General features: G+C 38.7%; 1 protein-coding gene across 15 annotated transcripts; it reads left to right on the top strand.

Moving 5' to 3' along the window:
• The first annotated feature begins 3,778 nt into the window (after positions 1 to 3,778).
• Positions 3,779 to 20,883, top strand: LOC146451636 (uncharacterized). Of its 15 annotated transcripts, none has more exons than XR_014859954.1 (13): positions 3,779 to 3,960; positions 4,389 to 4,505; positions 6,386 to 6,549; positions 6,978 to 7,100; positions 8,975 to 9,138; positions 9,567 to 9,689; positions 11,564 to 11,727; positions 12,156 to 12,278; positions 14,153 to 14,316; positions 14,745 to 14,867; positions 16,741 to 16,904; positions 17,333 to 17,455; positions 19,337 to 20,871. XR_014859954.1 is itself a non-coding variant. In XM_085098711.1 (13 exons), the coding sequence occupies exons 1-4, from the start codon at positions 3,857 to 3,859 to the stop codon at positions 7,011 to 7,013; spliced, it is 291 nt and encodes a 96-aa protein (XP_084954837.1). In that variant the 5' UTR covers positions 3,811 to 3,856; the 3' UTR covers positions 7,014 to 7,094; positions 8,975 to 9,138; positions 9,567 to 9,689; positions 11,564 to 11,727; positions 12,156 to 12,278; positions 14,153 to 14,316; positions 14,745 to 14,867; positions 16,741 to 16,904; positions 17,333 to 17,455; positions 19,337 to 20,881. The 15 variants fall into 15 exon arrangements, 12 of the variants coding, with proteins under 12 accessions (XP_084954837.1, XP_084954836.1, XP_084954829.1 ...); XR_014859953.1 differs by having other exon boundaries at positions 4,389 to 4,511; positions 19,337 to 20,869; XM_085098711.1 differs by having other exon boundaries at positions 3,811 to 3,908; positions 4,473 to 4,511; positions 6,978 to 7,094; positions 19,337 to 20,881.
• Positions 20,884 to 21,656: the final 773 nt, after the last annotated feature.

Below are 21,656 nucleotides of genomic sequence, written 5' to 3'. Positions count from 1 at the left end.
TCTTCCGCTGACACAAAACGAGACATGCTCGGAACATCTAGCCCTGTCGCCCGATTATTCACTCAGTTGCCGAAGCATGGTTAGCGCTCGCCCGGGTTAAATGCCATGACAACCTATAGGTTTTAATACCTCTTAACCAATGGTTAGCGCTAACCATGCTTCGAGAAACTCAGCCCTGGCCAGGCCCGTAGCGCGGGGAGGGGCAGGGGGGGCGGGGGGCTTGAGCCCCCCCAGAATTTTTGGAAGATTAAAAGCAATGTGCCCAAAAATATATAATTAAAACAAATGAATGTTGAATTCTGACGCTGCAAGTGCCTTTTCACAGCCTTTAATAGTCTGTTTACTACCAGTCAGTTTCCTTCGCTAACAGGCACTCCTACCTTGTGAATCGGAAATAAGAATCAAAATGGATTGGAATCAACCAATCTGAAGCCGTGAAAGCTGTCGAAATAAACAACTTGTTTTCTAAGACATCCGCTCATTTTAAGCAATACAAATGTCCTTAGTTTATACAATTTAGTGTTCCCGCGTTGTCACACAAAAAAGCAACACAAATATGTTCTCAAGACCAGAGGAAAAAAAATTCTCCTGCAGTCGGATTCTTACTGCCCGATTCCAAATTTAAAAAGGGAAAGAAAAATCTGTCGTCGTTTGTCTACGCCTTTCAAACGTGAAATTAGGAAACTTCACGTAGTAGTCCACGTTAAAGAAAAGGCAAAAACATGACCTGAGAGTGTCACTGATCCAGGTGCAAAGTTATTGTTTTACTTACTAAATCTACCGGTTTTTTTATGTTCTCGTTACATCTTAAACTCCCAAGTCAGTCCGTTTTTGAGTGACAGGGGTGGAGGACGTGGGGTGAGGGGTTGGGGAGTTAGAGGTGAGCTAATGTTCGACAAAAAGTGTACGAAACGAAATGTAAGTAACCGTACTTCATTTAAGACAGGGTGGCCCAATCAGCTACGGGGCTGTTATCCTGAGGGGCCCTGTATACACCTAAAATCATAATAGCAAAGTAATGAATTACAATGAACGCTTGTAGTCTAAAAACTTGTGGTCTGAGAGAAAAAAATACAATATATATGACTCTAATAAACACTTTTGGGCTAAAATTACAAGATAGAAAAAATAAATAAAACATTTGCAAACTAAGAAAAATCTATGCATAATCGTGTTTCATCATAAGTCGCTTATAAGCCTCCAAGGACGCTTCCCGTTTGTATGTTTCAGGTAATGAGTTCAATAAAATCGCTCCGGAGTATCTAAAAGTTCTCTTTCCGGGGCTAAGTTTGGGTCTTGAAGGATGAATGTCTTCACGCCGACGTATATGATTGTAACTATGGAAAATGTGGTTTCTATTAATAATCAGAAAGATACTAGGGCACTAAATCATGAAGACATTTGGAGACTAAGATAGATTTGTTCCCTTTCCTGATAGTCTCTAAGTTAGGCCATCCTAGTGTCTTGAGAGCTTCGCTGGTGCTTGCTAGTCTGACAATTATGCGTGCAGCTCGATTTTGTAGGCGCTGTGTCGCTGTTACCTACTCTTGCACTCAACATACAATTCACCCCAGGCCGTGTCGGTGTAGCACACTACTGGTAATACGAGACAGTTGTATACGCATTTCGCTGCGTTAGACATGATCGGATGCGGCCGAGTATACCCAAGCACTTGTTAACCTTGGTAAACACTTAACTAACATACTCTTTCCATGAGAGGTGTTCGTCAAGGGTGACCCCTAAATAGCAAAAATTTCTCACCCTTTCGATGGCATTTGCAAGTTTCTGCAAGTTAGTACCAAAAAGCATACATTTGGTCTTCGCGAGATTTAGAACAAGCTTGCTGTTTTTCATCCACTGTTAAACTCTTTGGAGGGCTTCTTATATTTCTGTCATGATGCATGCAGTCTGACTCCGAGCCAGTGGTATATATGACGGTATCAGGCATACATGCTGATATTGGATCACAGCAAGCACTGAGTAAGGGGTCCAGTAATAGTGAACCCTGAGGTACACCATAATCCAGGGGAAGGCTAGATGATAATTCCCTCCCAAATTTTACTCTCTGTGAGCGGGTGCAGAGATAATCCAGGAACCGGTTATAGCTTGGGTCTCGAACTCCATAAGGTTCTAATTTATGGAGAAGGCACTTGTGGTCCACGAGGTTGAAGGCTTTCTTTGTTTTTTTTTTTTTTTTAAATTGGATGAATGAATAAAAATTTATTTCAATACAATTACAGTCAAGACTGTAGTTTCCCTTATTGGAGGTATTGTTTCTTTCCCCATTTTGCCGAGATCTGAAACGCATGTACCTGACCTTCACTAAATATTACGTCGATGTTATTGGAGAATCCGTGTGTGTTGTAACGTGATACATGTGACACTAATAAGCGCTAGCGCGAAAGGAATCTGTCTCACATATGGTCTAGGAGCCGACTTTTTCCTCCCTCACTGTCTTGTCGTAAGACAAATTATCGGACTAAGCAGCAAGATTCATCTCCGCTGGCATAAGAGGTCTGCGGTGTCCGAGGTTTCTTTTGTCAGCTGTTGTATTATTTCAGAATAAAAAGTAGCGAGATTAAAACATTACGTTTCAGCGACGATATGTCACCAAGGGGTATCGAATGGTCTCATTCAATTTAAGAGTGTTCGCAAAATTTGGCCTCTGCTCAAATTGCTCGCAAAAATTACACGGGTGCTCGCTTGCTCGTGCTCGCAAAATTTTTGCAACTGCTTGCATGCTCGCATTCTCGTTAACATGTGCTCGATTGCTCGAAATTTCGTTAATCCTCCTTTGTAGTTATTTTTTATACATATATTAACAATAAATCAGTTATTATATCGTTAAAACAAAAAGGTTGAAACATCCTTACCTCTGGCTTGTAACTATTGCTCCGTTTTGGAGGTGTCAGCCAGATTATTAGCTATTACTTGGCGCAAAACAATGTATCCTATTTTAAATAAAAGAGAGATTCCTGCTAGCGGAAAATTTACGAAGTACTCGAAGTGTTCACTGCTCGCCATCTGTATTTTCTAAAGTGCTCGCAGGAAAAATTTTTCAACTGCTCGTGCTCGCAAAAATAAAGACACTGCTCCCATGCTCGCAAAGACCATTCGATACCCCTTCACCATTATTTTGTTTTAATTATGCCATGTGAAAGACAGTAACTACATTTTAGTAACAGGATGATCACTGAAAACCTTGTTGGCTTTGGCTGATGACCGCGTTAGCCCTGAAACGAATTCGTTCAACCACGTGACCAAGTGACCAAAACCGACATTTCGGAGAAGCGAGCAAGTGTCGAAGCTTTACCTAATGGTTTGCTTTTTTGCTTGAAATATTTTTGGCCGTCTGGTGATGGAAAGGCATCATTAAGCCTGGAAATCTGCAAATCACTAGCATCCCTCAAAGAAGCGAGGCATGTTTTGCCTTTCGACTGATAAATAGTGCTTTTTTCAGCGCTCGAGGTGACAGTTTACAGTCGGAGGCAAGCCGAGCCAGACGAAAGTCTATTATTACCTCTTCTCTAAAAGCGGACGGTATCACTCTCAAAATGGTACCAACGTGAGTTGTGGCTCATTTGCCAAAGAGTGCGGTGGTCGAAGTCTGTAAATGAAGAGGTGATTTTAGATTTAAAATATCTTTGAATAAATTCGAGGTATGGTGTTCCCCGCGCAAAATTGTCACAGCTATCCCATAATGCATTGCAATATCAGCAAATCCTTTTTGACATCAAGCCGAGACGAAAATAACTAAAAAACAGCTAGCGAGAAGACGTAGGGTCCTTAACCTGTAGAGTTTCAAGCCTTCTTTGCGATGAGAAGTCAGCGCGCCGTCAGTGGCAGCGATTGATCGATGGAACGGTATCGGCTGACTTTGCTGGGGAGCGAATCTGGCGAACCACAGCAGCGGCGCCGCTAGAAAGTTCTCTTCTGACAGGAAACAACTTAAAGATCTCAGTAAGTCTTGAACAATCGTGTTTTATTCAGTTAGAGTTTGTACTTCTCTTTCACATATCGCTAAGTAATCAAAGTGTTTAGTTAAGGCCATGTTTCTGCCGGCAATTTTTTTCGTCTGCTGTTCAGCTGTGTTGTTGTGTTTAACTAGATTCAGTGAACTTTATTCAGGGATTCGGGACCACCTAAAATGCACAATCGACTTAAATAAACTGGTTTACTCCAGTTCTTATTATGTTGTTTCTTTTCACTGTCATGTTTGCTTTAGAGCCGGAGAGCAAGATATTTTCGTATTAGCCTGATGTTATTATTCTAGCTATGAAATTGTTCGTTTCAAGAACCGTCGCTTAATCAAATTTTTGGCCATTTCAGTTAAAAGAATATTTGTTTCATTACAAAAAAAAACTTACCTTGAGCATTTCATTTCAAAGCGCCCTTTGAACAGCGCAGTGCATACGACATTATAGAACGGTATCGGCTGACTTTGCTGGGGAGCGAATCTGGCGAACCACAGCGGCGTTCTCTTCTGACAGGGAAACAACTTAAAGGTCTCAGTAAGTCTTGAACAATCGTGTTTTATTCAGTTAGAGTTTGTAGTTCTCTTTCACATATCGCTAAGTAATCAAAGTGTTTAGTTAAGGCCATGTTTCTGCCGGCAATATTTTTGGTCTGCTGTTCAGCTGTGTTGTTGTGTTTAACTAGATTCAGTGAACTTTATTCAGGGATTCGGGGCCACCTAAAATGCACAATCGACTTAAATGAACTGGTTTACTCCAGTTCTTTTTATGTTGTTTCCGTTTCACTGTCATGTTTGCTTTAGAGCCGGAGAACGAAATATTTTCGTATTAGCCTGATGTTATTATCTAGCTGTGAAGTTGTTCGTTTCAAGAACCATCGCTTAATTAACTTGTGTTTTGATGTGTTGTTATTGTCGCATTTCTTTGTGACAATACTTCCTTTCAGTTAAATACCGTAAGTTAAGTTTACCTAGCTAATCAACACAATCAGACTTTCCACGAATTCCTTAGTTACTTTCTAGAATTGCGTGAAAATTTTGCCTAGCCCGTCGCTCGAGATGCTCGCATTTGTCAAAACTAATTATATGACGAGTTGTTGTCAAAATGATGTTTTTTCTCATTTGAAGTTGAATTGTTCAGTTCAGAGAAATCAAATTTTGGGCCATTTTAGTTAAAAGAATATTTCTTTCATTACAAAAAAAAACTTAGCTTGAGCATTTCATTTCAAAGCGCCCTTTGAACAGCGCAGTGCATACGACATTATAGAACACGCTCAATGTTTGGAGGTCAAAAACCTGCTTAATTTTCGAAGTTTACGGCCTAAAAAATTCTTTAGTAGACAGATCTAAGTTGGTTTCAAACTTATCCAACCGTGCGTTAGTAAGATATCAGCCGTTCTTGCAACCAACAGCCCTAATTCTTACTTAGCGTGCTGGTTGATCATTAACTATTATGACATGTGTGACCTGAAAAGACTAATTTTGAGGCCAGGGCGTGAATCCCTATAAAGTGATGGTAAAAGTTTCCGGCAAAGTTCTTTTCTAAACAAATTAACTCTTTGAGTGAGATAAAAAATGAACCTGTACGGATGCCAAGGCTTGGGTAGAATGAACAATCACATACATTGAGCGTTTTTTTTTTTTTTTTATTATTATTAAACAAAATTAAAGTAATGAAAAGATTCCCCCGTCGTTAAGTGACTTTATAGACTAATCACAAGTGTGGTTTTTCCCCCTAGCTTTTCATATTTTTGATCATTGCCTGATCATTTTGTTGAAATAAACAACGAGATATTTCTCTATTCGTTATATGAGGTTCACTACGTACGCATGCCCAAACCTCAAGACGTACCACTTGGAAGACGGCTAATCATGTTATATATAGATGAAGCTGAATTTGAGACAGTCGGATGTGAGCGCTAGCCGAAAGGGATGTACTTATTATGGTCTAGGGGCCAGTTCATCTCTCCCTCCCTGGCTTGTCGTCAGACAAGTTATCGGACTGAGTGGCAAGATCATCCCCGCTGGCATAAGAGACCTTTGGTGCATGGGGTCAGGCTTGTGCCAGGACGGTTGTATTATTTCACAATAAAAAGTAGAGAGATTAACCCTTTAAGCCCTAACAGTGATCAGCATCAAATTTCTCCTGGTAAAATTAATGTTTATTCAATCCCTGAGGTCATGAGAATTAAGGATACGATCACCTAAGATGAATTCTCTTGATATTTTAATAACTTCTACCCAGTCGGCTTTTATAAGAAAAATATAGGGACAAGACAGGAGAGTTTGTCCTTTGATATTAGGGCTTAAAGGGTGAAAACATGACGTTTCGGCGACAACATGTCACCATTATTTTGTTTATTATTATTACTATTATTATTTTAGTAACAGGATGATCACATTGACTTTCAGGCCTTCTTTGCCTTCTTTGCGATGAGAAGTCAGCGCGCCGTCAGTGGCAGCGATTGATCGATGGAACGGTATCGGCTGACTTTGCTGGGGAGCGAATCTGGCGAACCACAGCAGCGGCGCCGCTAGAAAGTTCTCTTCTGACAGGAAACAACTTAAAGATCTCAGTAAGTCTTGAACAATCGTGTTTTATTCAGTTAGAGTTTGTACTTCTCTTTCACATATCGCTAAGTAATCAAAGTGTTTAGTTAAGGCCATGTTTCTGCCGGCAATTTTTTTCGTCTGCTGTTCAGCTGTGTTGTTGTGTTTAACTAGATTCAGTGAACTTTATTCAGGGATTCGGGACCACCTAAAATGCACAATCGACTTAAATAAACTGGTTTACTCCAGTTCTTATTATGTTGTTTCTTTTCACTGTCATGTTTGCTTTAGAGCCGGAGAGCAAGATATTTTCGTATTAGCCTGATGTTATTATTCTAGCTATGAAATTGTTCGTTTCAAGAACCGTCGCTTAATCAAATTTTTGGCCATTTCAGTTAAAAGAATATTTGTTTCATTACAAAAAAAAACTTACCTTGAGCATTTCATTTCAAAGCGCCCTTTGAACAGCGCAGTGCATACGACATTATAGAACGGTATCGGCTGACTTTGCTGGGGAGCGAATCTGGCGAACCACAGCGGCGTTCTCTTCTGACAGGGAAACAACTTAAAGGTCTCAGTAAGTCTTGAACAATCGTGTTTTATTCAGTTAGAGTTTGTATTTCTCTTTCACATATCGCTAAGTAATCAAAGTGTTTAGTTAAGGCCATGTTTCTGCCGGCAATATTTTTGGTCTGCTGTTCAGCTGTGTTGTTGTGTTTAACTAGATTCAGTGAACTTTATTCAGGGATTCGGGGCCACCTAAAATGCACAATCGACTTAAATGAACTGGTTTACTCCAGTTCTTTTTATGTTGTTTCCGTTTCACTGTCATGTTTGCTTTAGAGCCGGAGAACGAAATATTTTCGTATTAGCCTGATGTTATTATCTAGCTGTGAAGTTGTTCGTTTCAAGAACCATCGCTTAATTAACTTGTGTTTTGATGTGTTGTTATTGTCGCATTTCTTTGTGACAATACTTCCTTTCAGTTAAATACCGTAAGTTAAGTTTACCTAGCTAATCAACACAATCAGACTTTCCACGAATTCCTTAGTTACTTTCTAGAATTGCGTGAAAATTTTGCCTAGCCCGTCGCTCGAGATGCTCGCATTTGTCAAAACTAATTATATGACGAGTTGTTGTCAAAATGATGTTTTTTCTCATTTGAAGTTGAATTGTTCAGTTCAGAGAAATCAAATTTTGGGCCATTTTAGTTAAAAGAATATTTCTTTCATTACAAAAAAAAACTTAGCTTGAGCATTTCATTTCAAAGCGCCCTTTGAACAGCGCAGTGCATACGACATTATAGAACACGCTCAATGTTTGGAGGTCAAAAACCTGCTTAATTTTCGAAGTTTACGGCCTAAAAAATTCTTTAGTAGACAGATCTAAGTTGGTTTCAAACTTATCCAACCGTGCGTTAGTAAGATATCAGCCGTTCTTGCAACCAACAGCCCTAATTCTTACTTAGCGTGCTGGTTGATCATTAACTATTATGACATGTGTGACCTGAAAAGACTAATTTTGAGGCCAGGGCGTGAATCCCTATAAAGTGATGGTAAAAGTTTCCGGCAAAGTTCTTTTCTAAACAAATTAACTCTTTGAGTGAGATAAAAAATGAACCTGTACGGATGCCAAGGCTTGGGTAGAATGAACAATCACATACATTGAGCGTTTTTTTTTTTTTTTTATTATTATTAAACAAAATTAAAGTAATGAAAAGATTCCCCCGTCGTTAAGTGACTTTATAGACTAATCACAAGTGTGGTTTTTCCCCCTAGCTTTTCATATTTTTGATCATTGCCTGATCATTTTGTTGAAATAAACAACGAGATATTTCTCTATTCGTTATATGAGGTTCACTACGTACGCATGCCCAAACCTCAAGACGTACCACTTGGAAGACGGCTAATCATGTTATATATAGATGAAGCTGAATTTGAGACAGTCGGATGTGAGCGCTAGCCGAAAGGGATGTACTTATTATGGTCTAGGGGCCAGTTCATCTCTCCCTCCCTGGCTTGTCGTCAGACAAGTTATCGGACTGAGTGGCAAGATCATCCCCGCTGGCATAAGAGACCTTTGGTGCATGGGGTCAGGCTTGTGCCAGGACGGTTGTATTATTTCACAATAAAAAGTAGAGAGATTAACCCTTTAAGCCCTAACAGTGATCAGCATCAAATTTCTCCTGGTAAAATTAATGTTTATTCAATCCCTGAGGTCATGAGAATTAAGGATACGATCACCTAAGATGAATTCTCTTGATATTTTAATAACTTCTACCCAGTCGGCTTTTATAAGAAAAATATAGGGACAAGACAGGAGAGTTTGTCCTTTGATATTAGGGCTTAAAGGGTGAAAACATGACGTTTCGGCGACAACATGTCACCATTATTTTGTTTATTATTATTACTATTATTATTTTAGTAACAGGATGATCACATTGACTTTCAGGCCTTCTTTGCCTTCTTTGCGATGAGAAGTCAGCGCGCCGTCAGTGGCAGCGATTGATCGATGGAACGGTATCGGCTGACTTTGCTGGGGAGCGAATCTGGCGAACCACAGCAGCGGCGCCGCTAGAAAGTTCTCTTCTGACAGGAAACAACTTAAAGATCTCAGTAAGTCTTGAACAATCGTGTTTTATTCAGTTAGAGTTTGTACTTCTCTTTCACATATCGCTAAGTAATCAAAGTGTTTAGTTAAGGCCATGTTTCTGCCGGCAATTTTTTTCGTCTGCTGTTCAGCTGTGTTGTTGTGTTTAACTAGATTCAGTGAACTTTATTCAGGGATTCGGGACCACCTAAAATGCACAATCGACTTAAATAAACTGGTTTACTCCAGTTCTTATTATGTTGTTTCTTTTCACTGTCATGTTTGCTTTAGAGCCGGAGAGCAAGATATTTTCGTATTAGCCTGATGTTATTATTCTAGCTATGAAATTGTTCGTTTCAAGAACCGTCGCTTAATCAAATTTTTGGCCATTTCAGTTAAAAGAATATTTGTTTCATTACAAAAAAAAACTTACCTTGAGCATTTCATTTCAAAGCGCCCTTTGAACAGCGCAGTGCATACGACATTATAGAACGGTATCGGCTGACTTTGCTGGGGAGCGAATCTGGCGAACCACAGCGGCGTTCTCTTCTGACAGGGAAACAACTTAAAGGTCTCAGTAAGTCTTGAACAATCGTGTTTTATTCAGTTAGAGTTTGTATTTCTCTTTCACATATCGCTAAGTAATCAAAGTGTTTAGTTAAGGCCATGTTTCTGCCGGCAATATTTTTGGTCTGCTGTTCAGCTGTGTTGTTGTGTTTAACTAGATTCAGTGAACTTTATTCAGGGATTCGGGGCCACCTAAAATGCACAATCGACTTAAATGAACTGGTTTACTCCAGTTCTTTTTATGTTGTTTCCGTTTCACTGTCATGTTTGCTTTAGAGCCGGAGAACGAAATATTTTCGTATTAGCCTGATGTTATTATCTAGCTGTGAAGTTGTTCGTTTCAAGAACCATCGCTTAATTAACTTGTGTTTTGATGTGTTGTTATTGTCGCATTTCTTTGTGACAATACTTCCTTTCAGTTAAATACCGTAAGTTAAGTTTACCTAGCTAATCAACACAATCAGACTTTCCACGAATTCCTTAGTTACTTTCTAGAATTGCGTGAAAATTTTGCCTAGCCCGTCGCTCGAGATGCTCGCATTTGTCAAAACTAATTATATGACGAGTTGTTGTCAAAATGATGTTTTTTCTCATTTGAAGTTGAATTGTTCAGTTCAGAGAAATCAAATTTTGGGCCATTTTAGTTAAAAGAATATTTCTTTCATTACAAAAAAAAACTTAGCTTGAGCATTTCATTTCAAAGCGCCCTTTGAACAGCGCAGTGCATACGACATTATAGAACACGCTCAATGTTTGGAGGTCAAAAACCTGCTTAATTTTCGAAGTTTACGGCCTAAAAAATTCTTTAGTAGACAGATCTAAGTTGGTTTCAAACTTATCCAACCGTGCGTTAGTAAGATATCAGCCGTTCTTGCAACCAACAGCCCTAATTCTTACTTAGCGTGCTGGTTGATCATTAACTATTATGACATGTGTGACCTGAAAAGACTAATTTTGAGGCCAGGGCGTGAATCCCTATAAAGTGATGGTAAAAGTTTCCGGCAAAGTTCTTTTCTAAACAAATTAACTCTTTGAGTGAGATAAAAAATGAACCTGTACGGATGCCAAGGCTTGGGTAGAATGAACAATCACATACATTGAGCGTTTTTTTTTTTTTTTTATTATTATTAAACAAAATTAAAGTAATGAAAAGATTCCCCCGTCGTTAAGTGACTTTATAGACTAATCACAAGTGTGGTTTTTCCCCCTAGCTTTTCATATTTTTGATCATTGCCTGATCATTTTGTTGAAATAAACAACGAGATATTTCTCTATTCGTTATATGAGGTTCACTACGTACGCATGCCCAAACCTCAAGACGTACCACTTGGAAGACGGCTAATCATGTTATATATAGATGAAGCTGAATTTGAGACAGTCGGATGTGAGCGCTAGCCGAAAGGGATGTACTTATTATGGTCTAGGGGCCAGTTCATCTCTCCCTCCCTGGCTTGTCGTCAGACAAGTTATCGGACTGAGTGGCAAGATCATCCCCGCTGGCATAAGAGACCTTTGGTGCATGGGGTCAGGCTTGTGCCAGGACGGTTGTATTATTTCACAATAAAAAGTAGAGAGATTAACCCTTTAAGCCCTAACAGTGATCAGCATCAAATTTCTCCTGGTAAAATTAATGTTTATTCAATCCCTGAGGTCATGAGAATTAAGGATACGATCACCTAAGATGAATTCTCTTGATATTTTAATAACTTCTACCCAGTCGGCTTTTATAAGAAAAATATAGGGACAAGACAGGAGAGTTTGTCCTTTGATATTAGGGCTTAAAGGGTGAAAACATGACGTTTCGGCGACAACATGTCACCATTATTTTGTTTATTATTATTACTATTATTATTTTAGTAACAGGATGATCACATTGACTTTCAGGCCTTCTTTGCCTTCTTTGCGATGAGAAGTCAGCGCGCCGTCAGTGGCAGCGATTGATCGATGGAACGGTATCGGCTGACTTTGCTGGGGAGCGAATCTGGCGAACCACAGCAGCGGCGCCGCTAGAAAGTTCTCTTCTGACAGGAAACAACTTAAAGATCTCAGTAAGTCTTGAACAATCGTGTTTTATTCAGTTAGAGTTTGTACTTCTCTTTCACATATCGCTAAGTAATCAAAGTGTTTAGTTAAGGCCATGTTTCTGCCGGCAATTTTTTTCGTCTGCTGTTCAGCTGTGTTGTTGTGTTTAACTAGATTCAGTGAACTTTATTCAGGGATTCGGGACCACCTAAAATGCACAATCGACTTAAATAAACTGGTTTACTCCAGTTCTTATTATGTTGTTTCTTTTCACTGTCATGTTTGCTTTAGAGCCGGAGAGCAAGATATTTTCGTATTAGCCTGATGTTATTATTCTAGCTATGAAATTGTTCGTTTCAAGAACCGTCGCTTAATCAAATTTTTGGCCATTTCAGTTAAAAGAATATTTGTTTCATTACAAAAAAAAACTTACCTTGAGCATTTCATTTCAAAGCGCCCTTTGAACAGCGCAGTGCATACGACATTATAGAACGGTATCGGCTGACTTTGCTGGGGAGCGAATCTGGCGAACCACAGCGGCGTTCTCTTCTGACAGGGAAACAACTTAAAGGTCTCAGTAAGTCTTGAACAATCGTGTTTTATTCAGTTAGAGTTTGTATTTCTCTTTCACATATCGCTAAGTAATCAAAGTGTTTAGTTAAGGCCATGTTTCTGCCGGCAATATTTTTGGTCTGCTGTTCAGCTGTGTTGTTGTGTTTAACTAGATTCAGTGAACTTTATTCAGGGATTCGGGGCCACCTAAAATGCACAATCGACTTAAATGAACTGGTTTACTCCAGTTCTTTTTATGTTGTTTCCGTTTCACTGTCATGTTTGCTTTAGAGCCGGAGAACGAAATATTTTCGTATTAGCCTGATGTTATTATCTAGCTGTGAAGTTGTTCGTTTCAAGAACCATCGCTTAATTAACTTGTGTTTTGATGTGTTGTTATTGTCGCATTTCTTTGTGACAATACTTCCTTTCAGTTAAATACCGTAAGTTAAGTTTACCTAGCTAATCAACACAATCAGACTTTCCACGAATTCCTTAGTTACTTTCTAGAATTGCGTGAAAATTTTGCCTAGCCCGTCGCTCGAGATGCTCGCATTTGTCAAAACTAATTATATGACGAGTTGTTGTCAAAATGATGTTTTTTCTCATTTGAAGTTGAATTGTTCAGTTCAGAGAAATCAAATTTTGGGCCATTTTAGTTAAAAGAATATTTCTTTCATTACAAAAAAAAACTTAGCTTGAGCATTTCATTTCAAAGCGCCCTTTGAACAGCGCAGTGCATACGACATTATAGAACACGCTCAATGTTTGGAGGTCAAAAACCTGCTTAATTTTCGAAGTTTACGGCCTAAAAAATTCTTTAGTAGACAGATCTAAGTTGGTTTCAAACTTATCCAACCGTGCGTTAGTAAGATATCAGCCGTTCTTGCAACCAACAGCCCTAATTCTTACTTAGCGTGCTGGTTGATCATTAACTATTATGACATGTGTGACCTGAAAAGACTAATTTTGAGGCCAGGGCGTGAATCCCTATAAAGTGATGGTAAAAGTTTCCGGCAAAGTTCTTTTCTAAACAAATTAACTCTTTGAGTGAGATAAAAAATGAACCTGTACGGATGCCAAGGCTTGGGTAGAATGAACAATCACATACATTGAGCGTTTTTTTTTTTTTTTTATTATTATTAAACAAAATTAAAGTAATGAAAAGATTCCCCCGTCGTTAAGTGACTTTATAGACTAATCACAAGTGTGGTTTTTCCCCCTAGCTTTTCATATTTTTGATCATTGCCTGATCATTTTGTTGAAATAAACAACGAGATATTTCTCTATTCGTTATATGAGGTTCACTACGTACGCATGCCCAAACCTCAAGACGTACCACTTGGAAGACGGCTAATCATGTTATATATAGATGAAGCTGAATTTGAGACAGTCGGATGTGAGCGCTAGCCGAAAGGGATGTACTTATTATGGTCTAGGGGCCAGTTCATCTCTCCCTCCCTGGCTTGTCGTCAGACAAGTTATCGGACTGAGTGGCAAGATCATCCCCGCTGGCATAAGAGACCTTTGGTGCATGGGGTCAGGCTTGTGCCAGGACGGTTGTATTATTTCACAATAAAAAGTAGAGAGATTAACCCTTTAAGCCCTAACAGTGATCAGCATCAAATTTCTCCTGGTAAAATTAATGTTTATTCAATCCCTGAGGTCATGAGAATTAAGGATACGATCACCTAAGATGAATTCTCTTGATATTTTAATAACTTCTACCCAGTCGGCTTTTATAAGAAAAATATAGGGACAAGACAGGAGAGTTTGTCCTTTGATATTAGGGCTTAAAGGGTGAAAACATGACGTTTCGGCGACAACATGTCACCATTATTTTGTTTATTATTATTACTATTATTATTTTAGTAACAGGATGATCACATTGACTTTCAGGCCTTCTTTGCCTTCTTTGCGATGAGAAGTCAGCGCGCCGTCAGTGGCAGCGATTGATCGATGGAACGGTATCGGCTGACTTTGCTGGGGAGCGAATCTGGCGAACCACAGCAGCGGCGCCGCTAGAAAGTTCTCTTCTGACAGGAAACAACTTAAAGATCTCAGTAAGTCTTGAACAATCGTGTTTTATTCAGTTAGAGTTTGTACTTCTCTTTCACATATCGCTAAGTAATCAAAGTGTTTAGTTAAGGCCATGTTTCTGCCGGCAATTTTTTTCGTCTGCTGTTCAGCTGTGTTGTTGTGTTTAACTAGATTCAGTGAACTTTATTCAGGGATTCGGGACCACCTAAAATGCACAATCGACTTAAATAAACTGGTTTACTCCAGTTCTTATTATGTTGTTTCTTTTCACTGTCATGTTTGCTTTAGAGCCGGAGAGCAAGATATTTTCGTATTAGCCTGATGTTATTATTCTAGCTATGAAATTGTTCGTTTCAAGAACCGTCGCTTAATCAAATTTTTGGCCATTTCAGTTAAAAGAATATTTGTTTCATTACAAAAAAAAACTTACCTTGAGCATTTCATTTCAAAGCGCCCTTTGAACAGCGCAGTGCATACGACATTATAGAACGGTATCGGCTGACTTTGCTGGGGAGCGAATCTGGCGAACCACAGCGGCGTTCTCTTCTGACAGGGAAACAACTTAAAGGTCTCAGTAAGTCTTGAACAATCGTGTTTTATTCAGTTAGAGTTTGTATTTCTCTTTCACATATCGCTAAGTAATCAAAGTGTTTAGTTAAGGCCATGTTTCTGCCGGCAATATTTTTGGTCTGCTGTTCAGCTGTGTTGTTGTGTTTAACTAGATTCAGTGAACTTTATTCAGGGATTCGGGGCCACCTAAAATGCACAATCGACTTAAATGAACTGGTTTACTCCAGTTCTTTTTATGTTGTTTCCGTTTCACTGTCATGTTTGCTTTAGAGCCGGAGAACGAAATATTTTCGTATTAGCCTGATGTTATTATCTAGCTGTGAAGTTGTTCGTTTCAAGAACCATCGCTTAATTAACTTGTGTTTTGATATGTTGTTATTGTCGCATTTCTTTGTGACAATACTTCCTTTCAGTTAAATACCGTAAGTTAAGTTTACCTAGCTAATCAACACAATCAGACTTTCCACGAATTCCTTAGTTACTTTCTAGAATTGCGTGAAAATTTTGCCTAGCCCGTCGCTCGAGATGCTCGCATTTGTCAAAACTAATTATATGACGAGTTGTTGTCAAAATGATGTTTTTTCTCATTTGAAGTTGAATTGTTCAGTTCAGAGAAATCAAATTTTGGGCCATTTTAGTTAAAAGAATATTTCTTTCATTACAAAAAAAAACTTAGCTTGAGCATTTCATTTCAAAGCGCCCTTTGAACAGCGCAGTGCATACGACATTATAGAACACGCTCAATGTTTGGAGGTCAAAAACCTGCTTAATTTTCGAAGTTTACGGCCTAAAAAATTCTTTAGTAGACAGATCTAAGTTGGTTTCAAACTTATCCAACCGTGCGTTAGTAAGATATCAGCCGTTCTTGCAACCAACAGCCCTAATTCTTACTTAGCGTGCTGGTTGATCATTAACTATTATGACATGTGTGACCTGAAAAGACTAATTTTGAGGCCAGGGCGTGAATCCCTATAAAGTGATGGTAAAAGTTTCCGGCAAAGTTCTTTTCTAAACAAATTAACTCTTTGAGTGAGATAAAAAATGAACCTGTACGGATGCCAAGGCTTGGGTAGAATGAACAATCACATACATTGAGCGTTTTTTTTTTTTTTTTTTATTATTAAACAAAATTAAAGTAATGAAAAGATTCCCCCGTCGTTAAGTGACTTTATAGACTAATCACAAGTGTGGTTTTTCCCCCTAGCTTTTCATATTTTTGATCATTGCCTGATCATTTTGTTGAAATAAACAACGAGATATTTCTCTATTCGTTATATGAGGTTCACTACGTACGCATGCCCAAACCTCAAGACGTACCACTTGGAAGACGGCTAATCATGTTATATATAGATGAAGCTGAATTTGAGACAGTCGGATGTGAGCGCTAGCCGAAAGGGATGTACTTATTATGGTCTAGGGGCCAGTTCATCTCTCCCTCCCTGGCTTGTCGTCAGACAAGTTATCGGACTGAGTGGCAAGATCATCCCCGCTGGCATAAGAGACCTTTGGTGCATGGGGTCAGGCTTGTGCCAGGACGGTTGTATTATTTCACAATAAAAAGTAGAGAGATTAACCCTTTAAGCCCTAACAGTGATCAGCATCAAATTTCTCCTGGTAAAATTAATGTTTATTCAATCCCTGAGGTCATGAGAATTAAGGATACGATCACCTAAGATGAATTCTCTTGATATTTTAATAACTTCTACCCAGTCGGCTTTTATAAGAAAAATATAGGGACAAGACAGGAGAGTTTGTCCTTTGATATTAGGGCTTAAAGGGTGAAAACATGACGTTTCGGCGACAACATGTCACCATTATTTTGTTTATTATTATTACTATTATTATTTTAGTAACAGGATGATCACATTGACTTTCAGGCCTTCTTTGCCTTCTTTGCGATGAGAAGTCAGCGCGCCGTCAGTGGCAGCGATTGATCGATGGAACGGTATCGGCTGACTTTGCTGGGGAGCGAATCTGGCGAACCACAGCAGCGGCGCCGCTAGAAAGTTCTCTTCTGACAGGAAACAACTTAAAGATCTCAGTAAGTCTTGAACAATCGTGTTTTATTCAGTTAGAGTTTGTACTTCTCTTTCACATATCGCTAAGTAATCAAAGTGTTTAGTTAAGGCCATGTTTCTGCCGGCAATTTTTTTCGTCTGCTGTTCAGCTGTGTTGTTGTGTTTAACTAGATTCAGTGAACTTTATTCAGGGATTCGGGACCACCTAAAATGCACAATCGACTTAAATAAACTGGTTTACTCCAGTTCTTATTATGTTGTTTCTTTTCACTGTCATGTTTGCTTTAGAGCCGGAGAGCAAGATATTTTCGTATTAGCCTGATGTTATTATTCTAGCTATGAAATTGTTCGTTTCAAGAACCGTCGCTTAATCAAATTTTTGGCCATTTCAGTTAAAAGAATATTTGTTTCATTACAAAAAAAAACTTACCTTGAGCATTTCATTTCAAAGCGCCCTTTGAACAGCGCAGTGCATACGACATTATAGAACGGTATCGGCTGACTTTGCTGGGGAGCGAATCTGGCGAACCACAGCGGCGTTCTCTTCTGACAGGGAAACAACTTAAAGGTCTCAGTAAGTCTTGAACAATCGTGTTTTATTCAGTTAGAGTTTGTATTTCTCTTTCACATATCGCTAAGTAATCAAAGTGTTTAGTTAAGGCCATGTTTCTGCCGGCAATATTTTTGGTCTGCTGTTCAGCTGTGTTGTTGTGTTTAACTAGATTCAGTGAACTTTATTCAGGGATTCGGGGCCACCTAAAATGCACAATCGACTTAAATGAACTGGTTTACTCCAGTTCTTTTTATGTTGTTTCCGTTTCACTGTCATGTTTGCTTTAGAGCCGGAGAACGAAATATTTTCGTATTAGCCTGATGTTATTATCTAGCTGTGAAGTTGTTCGTTTCAAGAACCATCGCTTAATTAACTTGTGTTTTGATGTGTTGTTATTGTCGCATTTCTTTGTGACAATACTTCCTTTCAGTTAAATACCGTAAGTTAAGTTTACCTAGCTAATCAACACAATCAGACTTTCCACGAATTCCTTAGTTACTTTCTAGAATTGCGTGAAAATTTTGCCTAGCCCGTCGCTCGAGATGCTCGCATTTGTCAAAACTAATTATATGACGAGTTGTTGTCAAAATGATGTTTTTTCTCATTTGAAGTTGAATTGTTCAGTTCAGAGAAATCAAATTTTGGGCCATTTTAGTTAAAAGAATATTTCTTTCATTACAAAAAAAAACTTAGCTTGAGCATTTCATTTCAAAGCGCCCTTTGAACAGCGCAGTGCATACGACATTATAGAACACGCTCAATGTTTGGAGGTCAAAAACCTGCTTAATTTTCGAAGTTTACGGCCTAAAAAATTCTTTAGTAGACAGATCTAAGTTGGTTTCAAACTTATCCAACCGTGCGTTAGTAAGATATCAGCCGTTCTTGCAACCAACAGCCCTAATTCTTACTTAGCGTGCTGGTTGATCATTAACTATTATGACATGTGTGACCTGAAAAGACTAATTTTGAGGCCAGGGCGTGAATCCCTATAAAGTGATGGTAAAAGTTTCCGGCAAAGTTCTTTTCTAAACAAATTAACTCTTTGAGTGAGATAAAAAATGAACTACGACGTCGATCTGTACGGATGCCAAGGCTTGGGTAGAATGAACAATCACATACATTGAGCGTTTTTTTTTTTTTTTTTTTATTAAACAAAATTAAAATAATGAAAAGATTCTCTGGTCGTTAAGTGACTTTATAGACTAATCACAAGTGTGTTTTTTCCTCTTAGTTTTTCATATTTATGATCATTGCCTGATCATTTTGTTGAAATAAACAACGAGATATTTTTCTATTCGTTATATGAGGTTTACTACGTACGCATGCCCAAACCACAAGACGTACCACTTGGAAGACGGCTAATCATGTTATATATAGATGAAGCTGAATTTGAGACAGTCGGATGTGAGCGCTAGTCGAAAGGGATGTACTTATTATGGTCTAGGGGCCGGTACATCTCTCCCTCACTGTCTTGTCGTCAGACAAGTTATCGGACTGAGTGGCAAGATCATCCCCGCTGGCATAAGAGACCTTTGGTGCATGGGGTTTCTTTTGCCAGGACGGTTGTATTACTTTACAATAAAAAGTAGAGAGATTAACCCTTTAAGCCCTAACAGTGATCAGCATCAAATTTCTCCTGGTAAAGTTAATGTTTATTCAATCCCTGAGGTCATGAGAATTAAGGATACGATCACCCAAGATGAATTCTCTTGATATTTTAATAACTTCTACCCAGTCGGCTTTTATGAGAAAAATATAGGGACAAGACAGGAGAGTTTGTCCTTTGATATTAGGGCTTAAAGGGTGAAAACATGACGTTTCGGCGACAACATGTCACCATTATTTTGTTTATTATTATTACTATTATTATTTTAGTAACAGGATGATCACATTGACTTTCAGGCCTACTTTGCGATGAGAAATCAGCGCGCCGTCAGTGGCAGCGATTGATCGATGGAACGGTATCGGCTGACTTTGCTGGGGAGCGAATCTGGCGAACCACAGCGGCGCCGCTAGAAAGTTCTCTTCTGCTAGGAAAACAACTTAAAGATCTCAGTAAGTCTTGAACAATCGTGTTTTATTCAGTTAGAGTTTGTATTTCTCTTTCACATATCGGTAAGTAATCAAAGTGTTTAGTTAAGGCCATGTTTCTGCCGGCAAATTTTAGCGTCTGCTGTTCAGAACGCTTTCCAAAGTATTTTCAGTTTTTCCAAAATTTCAATTTTTTAAAGAAAGCGTCATTTTTATGCTATTGGTGCGGAGATTAATTTTTAAGATTAACTTTTTGTCGATTCTGACGGAGTAAAAAGTTATCACATCAAGAAAACCTCTTTTTTTTAGCGGAGTGATTTTTGTTGTCCTCTTAAATTAGCCATTAAAGTAATCTTAAGTCTGATTTGTGTAAATCAAGGGGTCCGAAATTCGGACCCTTGGTTTAACTAAATCCGCAGAAAATGCGTTTTTAAAAATAATTCACTCTAATTCCAGGGGTCTGAAATTCGGACCCTTGGTTCAACTAAATCCGCAGGAAATGGGTTTTTTAAAATAATTTACTTTAATTCCAGGGGTCCGAAATTTGGACCCTTGGTTCAACTAAATCCGCAGAAAATGCGTTTTTAAAAACAATTCACTTTAAGTCTAGGGCTCCATAATTCGGACCCTTGGTTTAATAAATACTTAAAAAATCTATTGTAAACATTAAAAGCAAAACGCTGCAACTCCGAAGATAGGACAATTACCTTAAGCGAAACCTCAAATCTCTCTTAAATGACTTGTGCTTACGATAAAAAGTGAGGTCAGTGGTATCCGTCAACAAAATTGCAAGGTTACTTGTCACATTATTTAATCTAAGTAGTGATCTCATCGAAGGAGAATTATGGATGACATTTATAGGGGACACTGTTTGGTGATGGCCTATTCTACTATAAGGTAAATGTACAGTGTCTTAATTTATAAAGGTAAATTCTGAACAAAGGAGACATATAATTTTTACTGAGAATGTCAACTTATTTTCTCCGACCTCTAAACAGCTGCTCTAAACTATCTACATCAGTTGAAACATTTTCTTCCATTCAGACTTGTCTTTGACGGATGACAACAGCGGGTGTCTTATTTAACCACTTTCTCTGCATGTTAGTGCACTGGAACGTATTTTCCTCCATTCCGTAAAGCAAGAAAAAGAGAAAGAACGTATTAAAAGCTTTATTCCAAAGTTAAATGTAACATGGACGAAGGAATAACAGGCACAAAACTGCTAAATGTCCAGCGATACAAAACTAGGCCAAGTCTAGGCTCCGGTATAAACACATCTATGGGCGGCCATCACCGCCAAAAATACAAGCAGTGCAAACGATATAGAATAAACAGAAATGGTTTAATTGTCCTTTGTAAATTGGTTTAGACAATTTAGAAACGATGTAGTTAGAATGCATTTGGACAGGTTCTCTTTGATGGAATGATATAGCCAAACAATAAATGGTTTAGACAATTGCAAAACTGTCTATCAATGGCAAAACGGTACACGAAAGACAGAAATGATCTAGTCTGAATGTGAATAATTCGGCTTCCGTTAGTAAAACAGCACAGGCTAAATAGAATTGGACAAAGTAAATGAAAAGTGGTGAAGTAGTCAATGTTAAATTGGCCTAGTCAATTCTCAAACGGTTTAGCGTAATCTGAAATGATTTAGTGCAATGCCAAACAGTATAGCTTTCTGTGAAATGGTTTAGCGTGACACAAAACGGTTTAGCACGACATAAAATGGTTTAGTGTTACATCAATTGATTATCGCCGGAACCGCCAAAAATACAAACACGAAATGGAACAGCCTGTTGTGAACTGAATGGTCTAGTCCATTCCATCAAAGACAACCTGTCCAAATGCATTCTAACTGCATCGTTTCTAAATTGTCTAAACCAATTTACAAAGGACAATTAAACCATTTCTGTTTATTCTATACCGTTTGCACTGCTTGTATTTTTGGCGGTGATGGCCGCCCATATACCCCGGCGGGGGGGTACTCCTCGGAATTCTTGGTGGGGGTGTGCCGCCCGGGTCTTCAAATCCCGACCCTATTTCAGACCTAAAAATGCCATTTCCCACACCCGTTTTCAGACCTGACCCCTAAAATTCATACCCGTTTTCAGACCTGATAATTATGCATCAGTGCCGAACGGAAGTTGACGCAAGGAGTAAAAGTAAGCTGGAATGACATAGTTTATCT

The sequence above is a fragment of the Pavona decussata genome, unplaced genomic scaffold (assembly GCF_977016875.1).
Source record: "Pavona decussata unplaced genomic scaffold, jaPavDecu1.1 SCAFFOLD_386, whole genome shotgun sequence".
NCBI classification, from domain to species: Eukaryota; Metazoa; Cnidaria; class Anthozoa; order Scleractinia; family Agariciidae; genus Pavona; species Pavona decussata.
The sequence above is the reverse complement of the archived record's forward strand: the minus strand, read 5'-3'. Positions and strand labels throughout refer to the sequence as shown.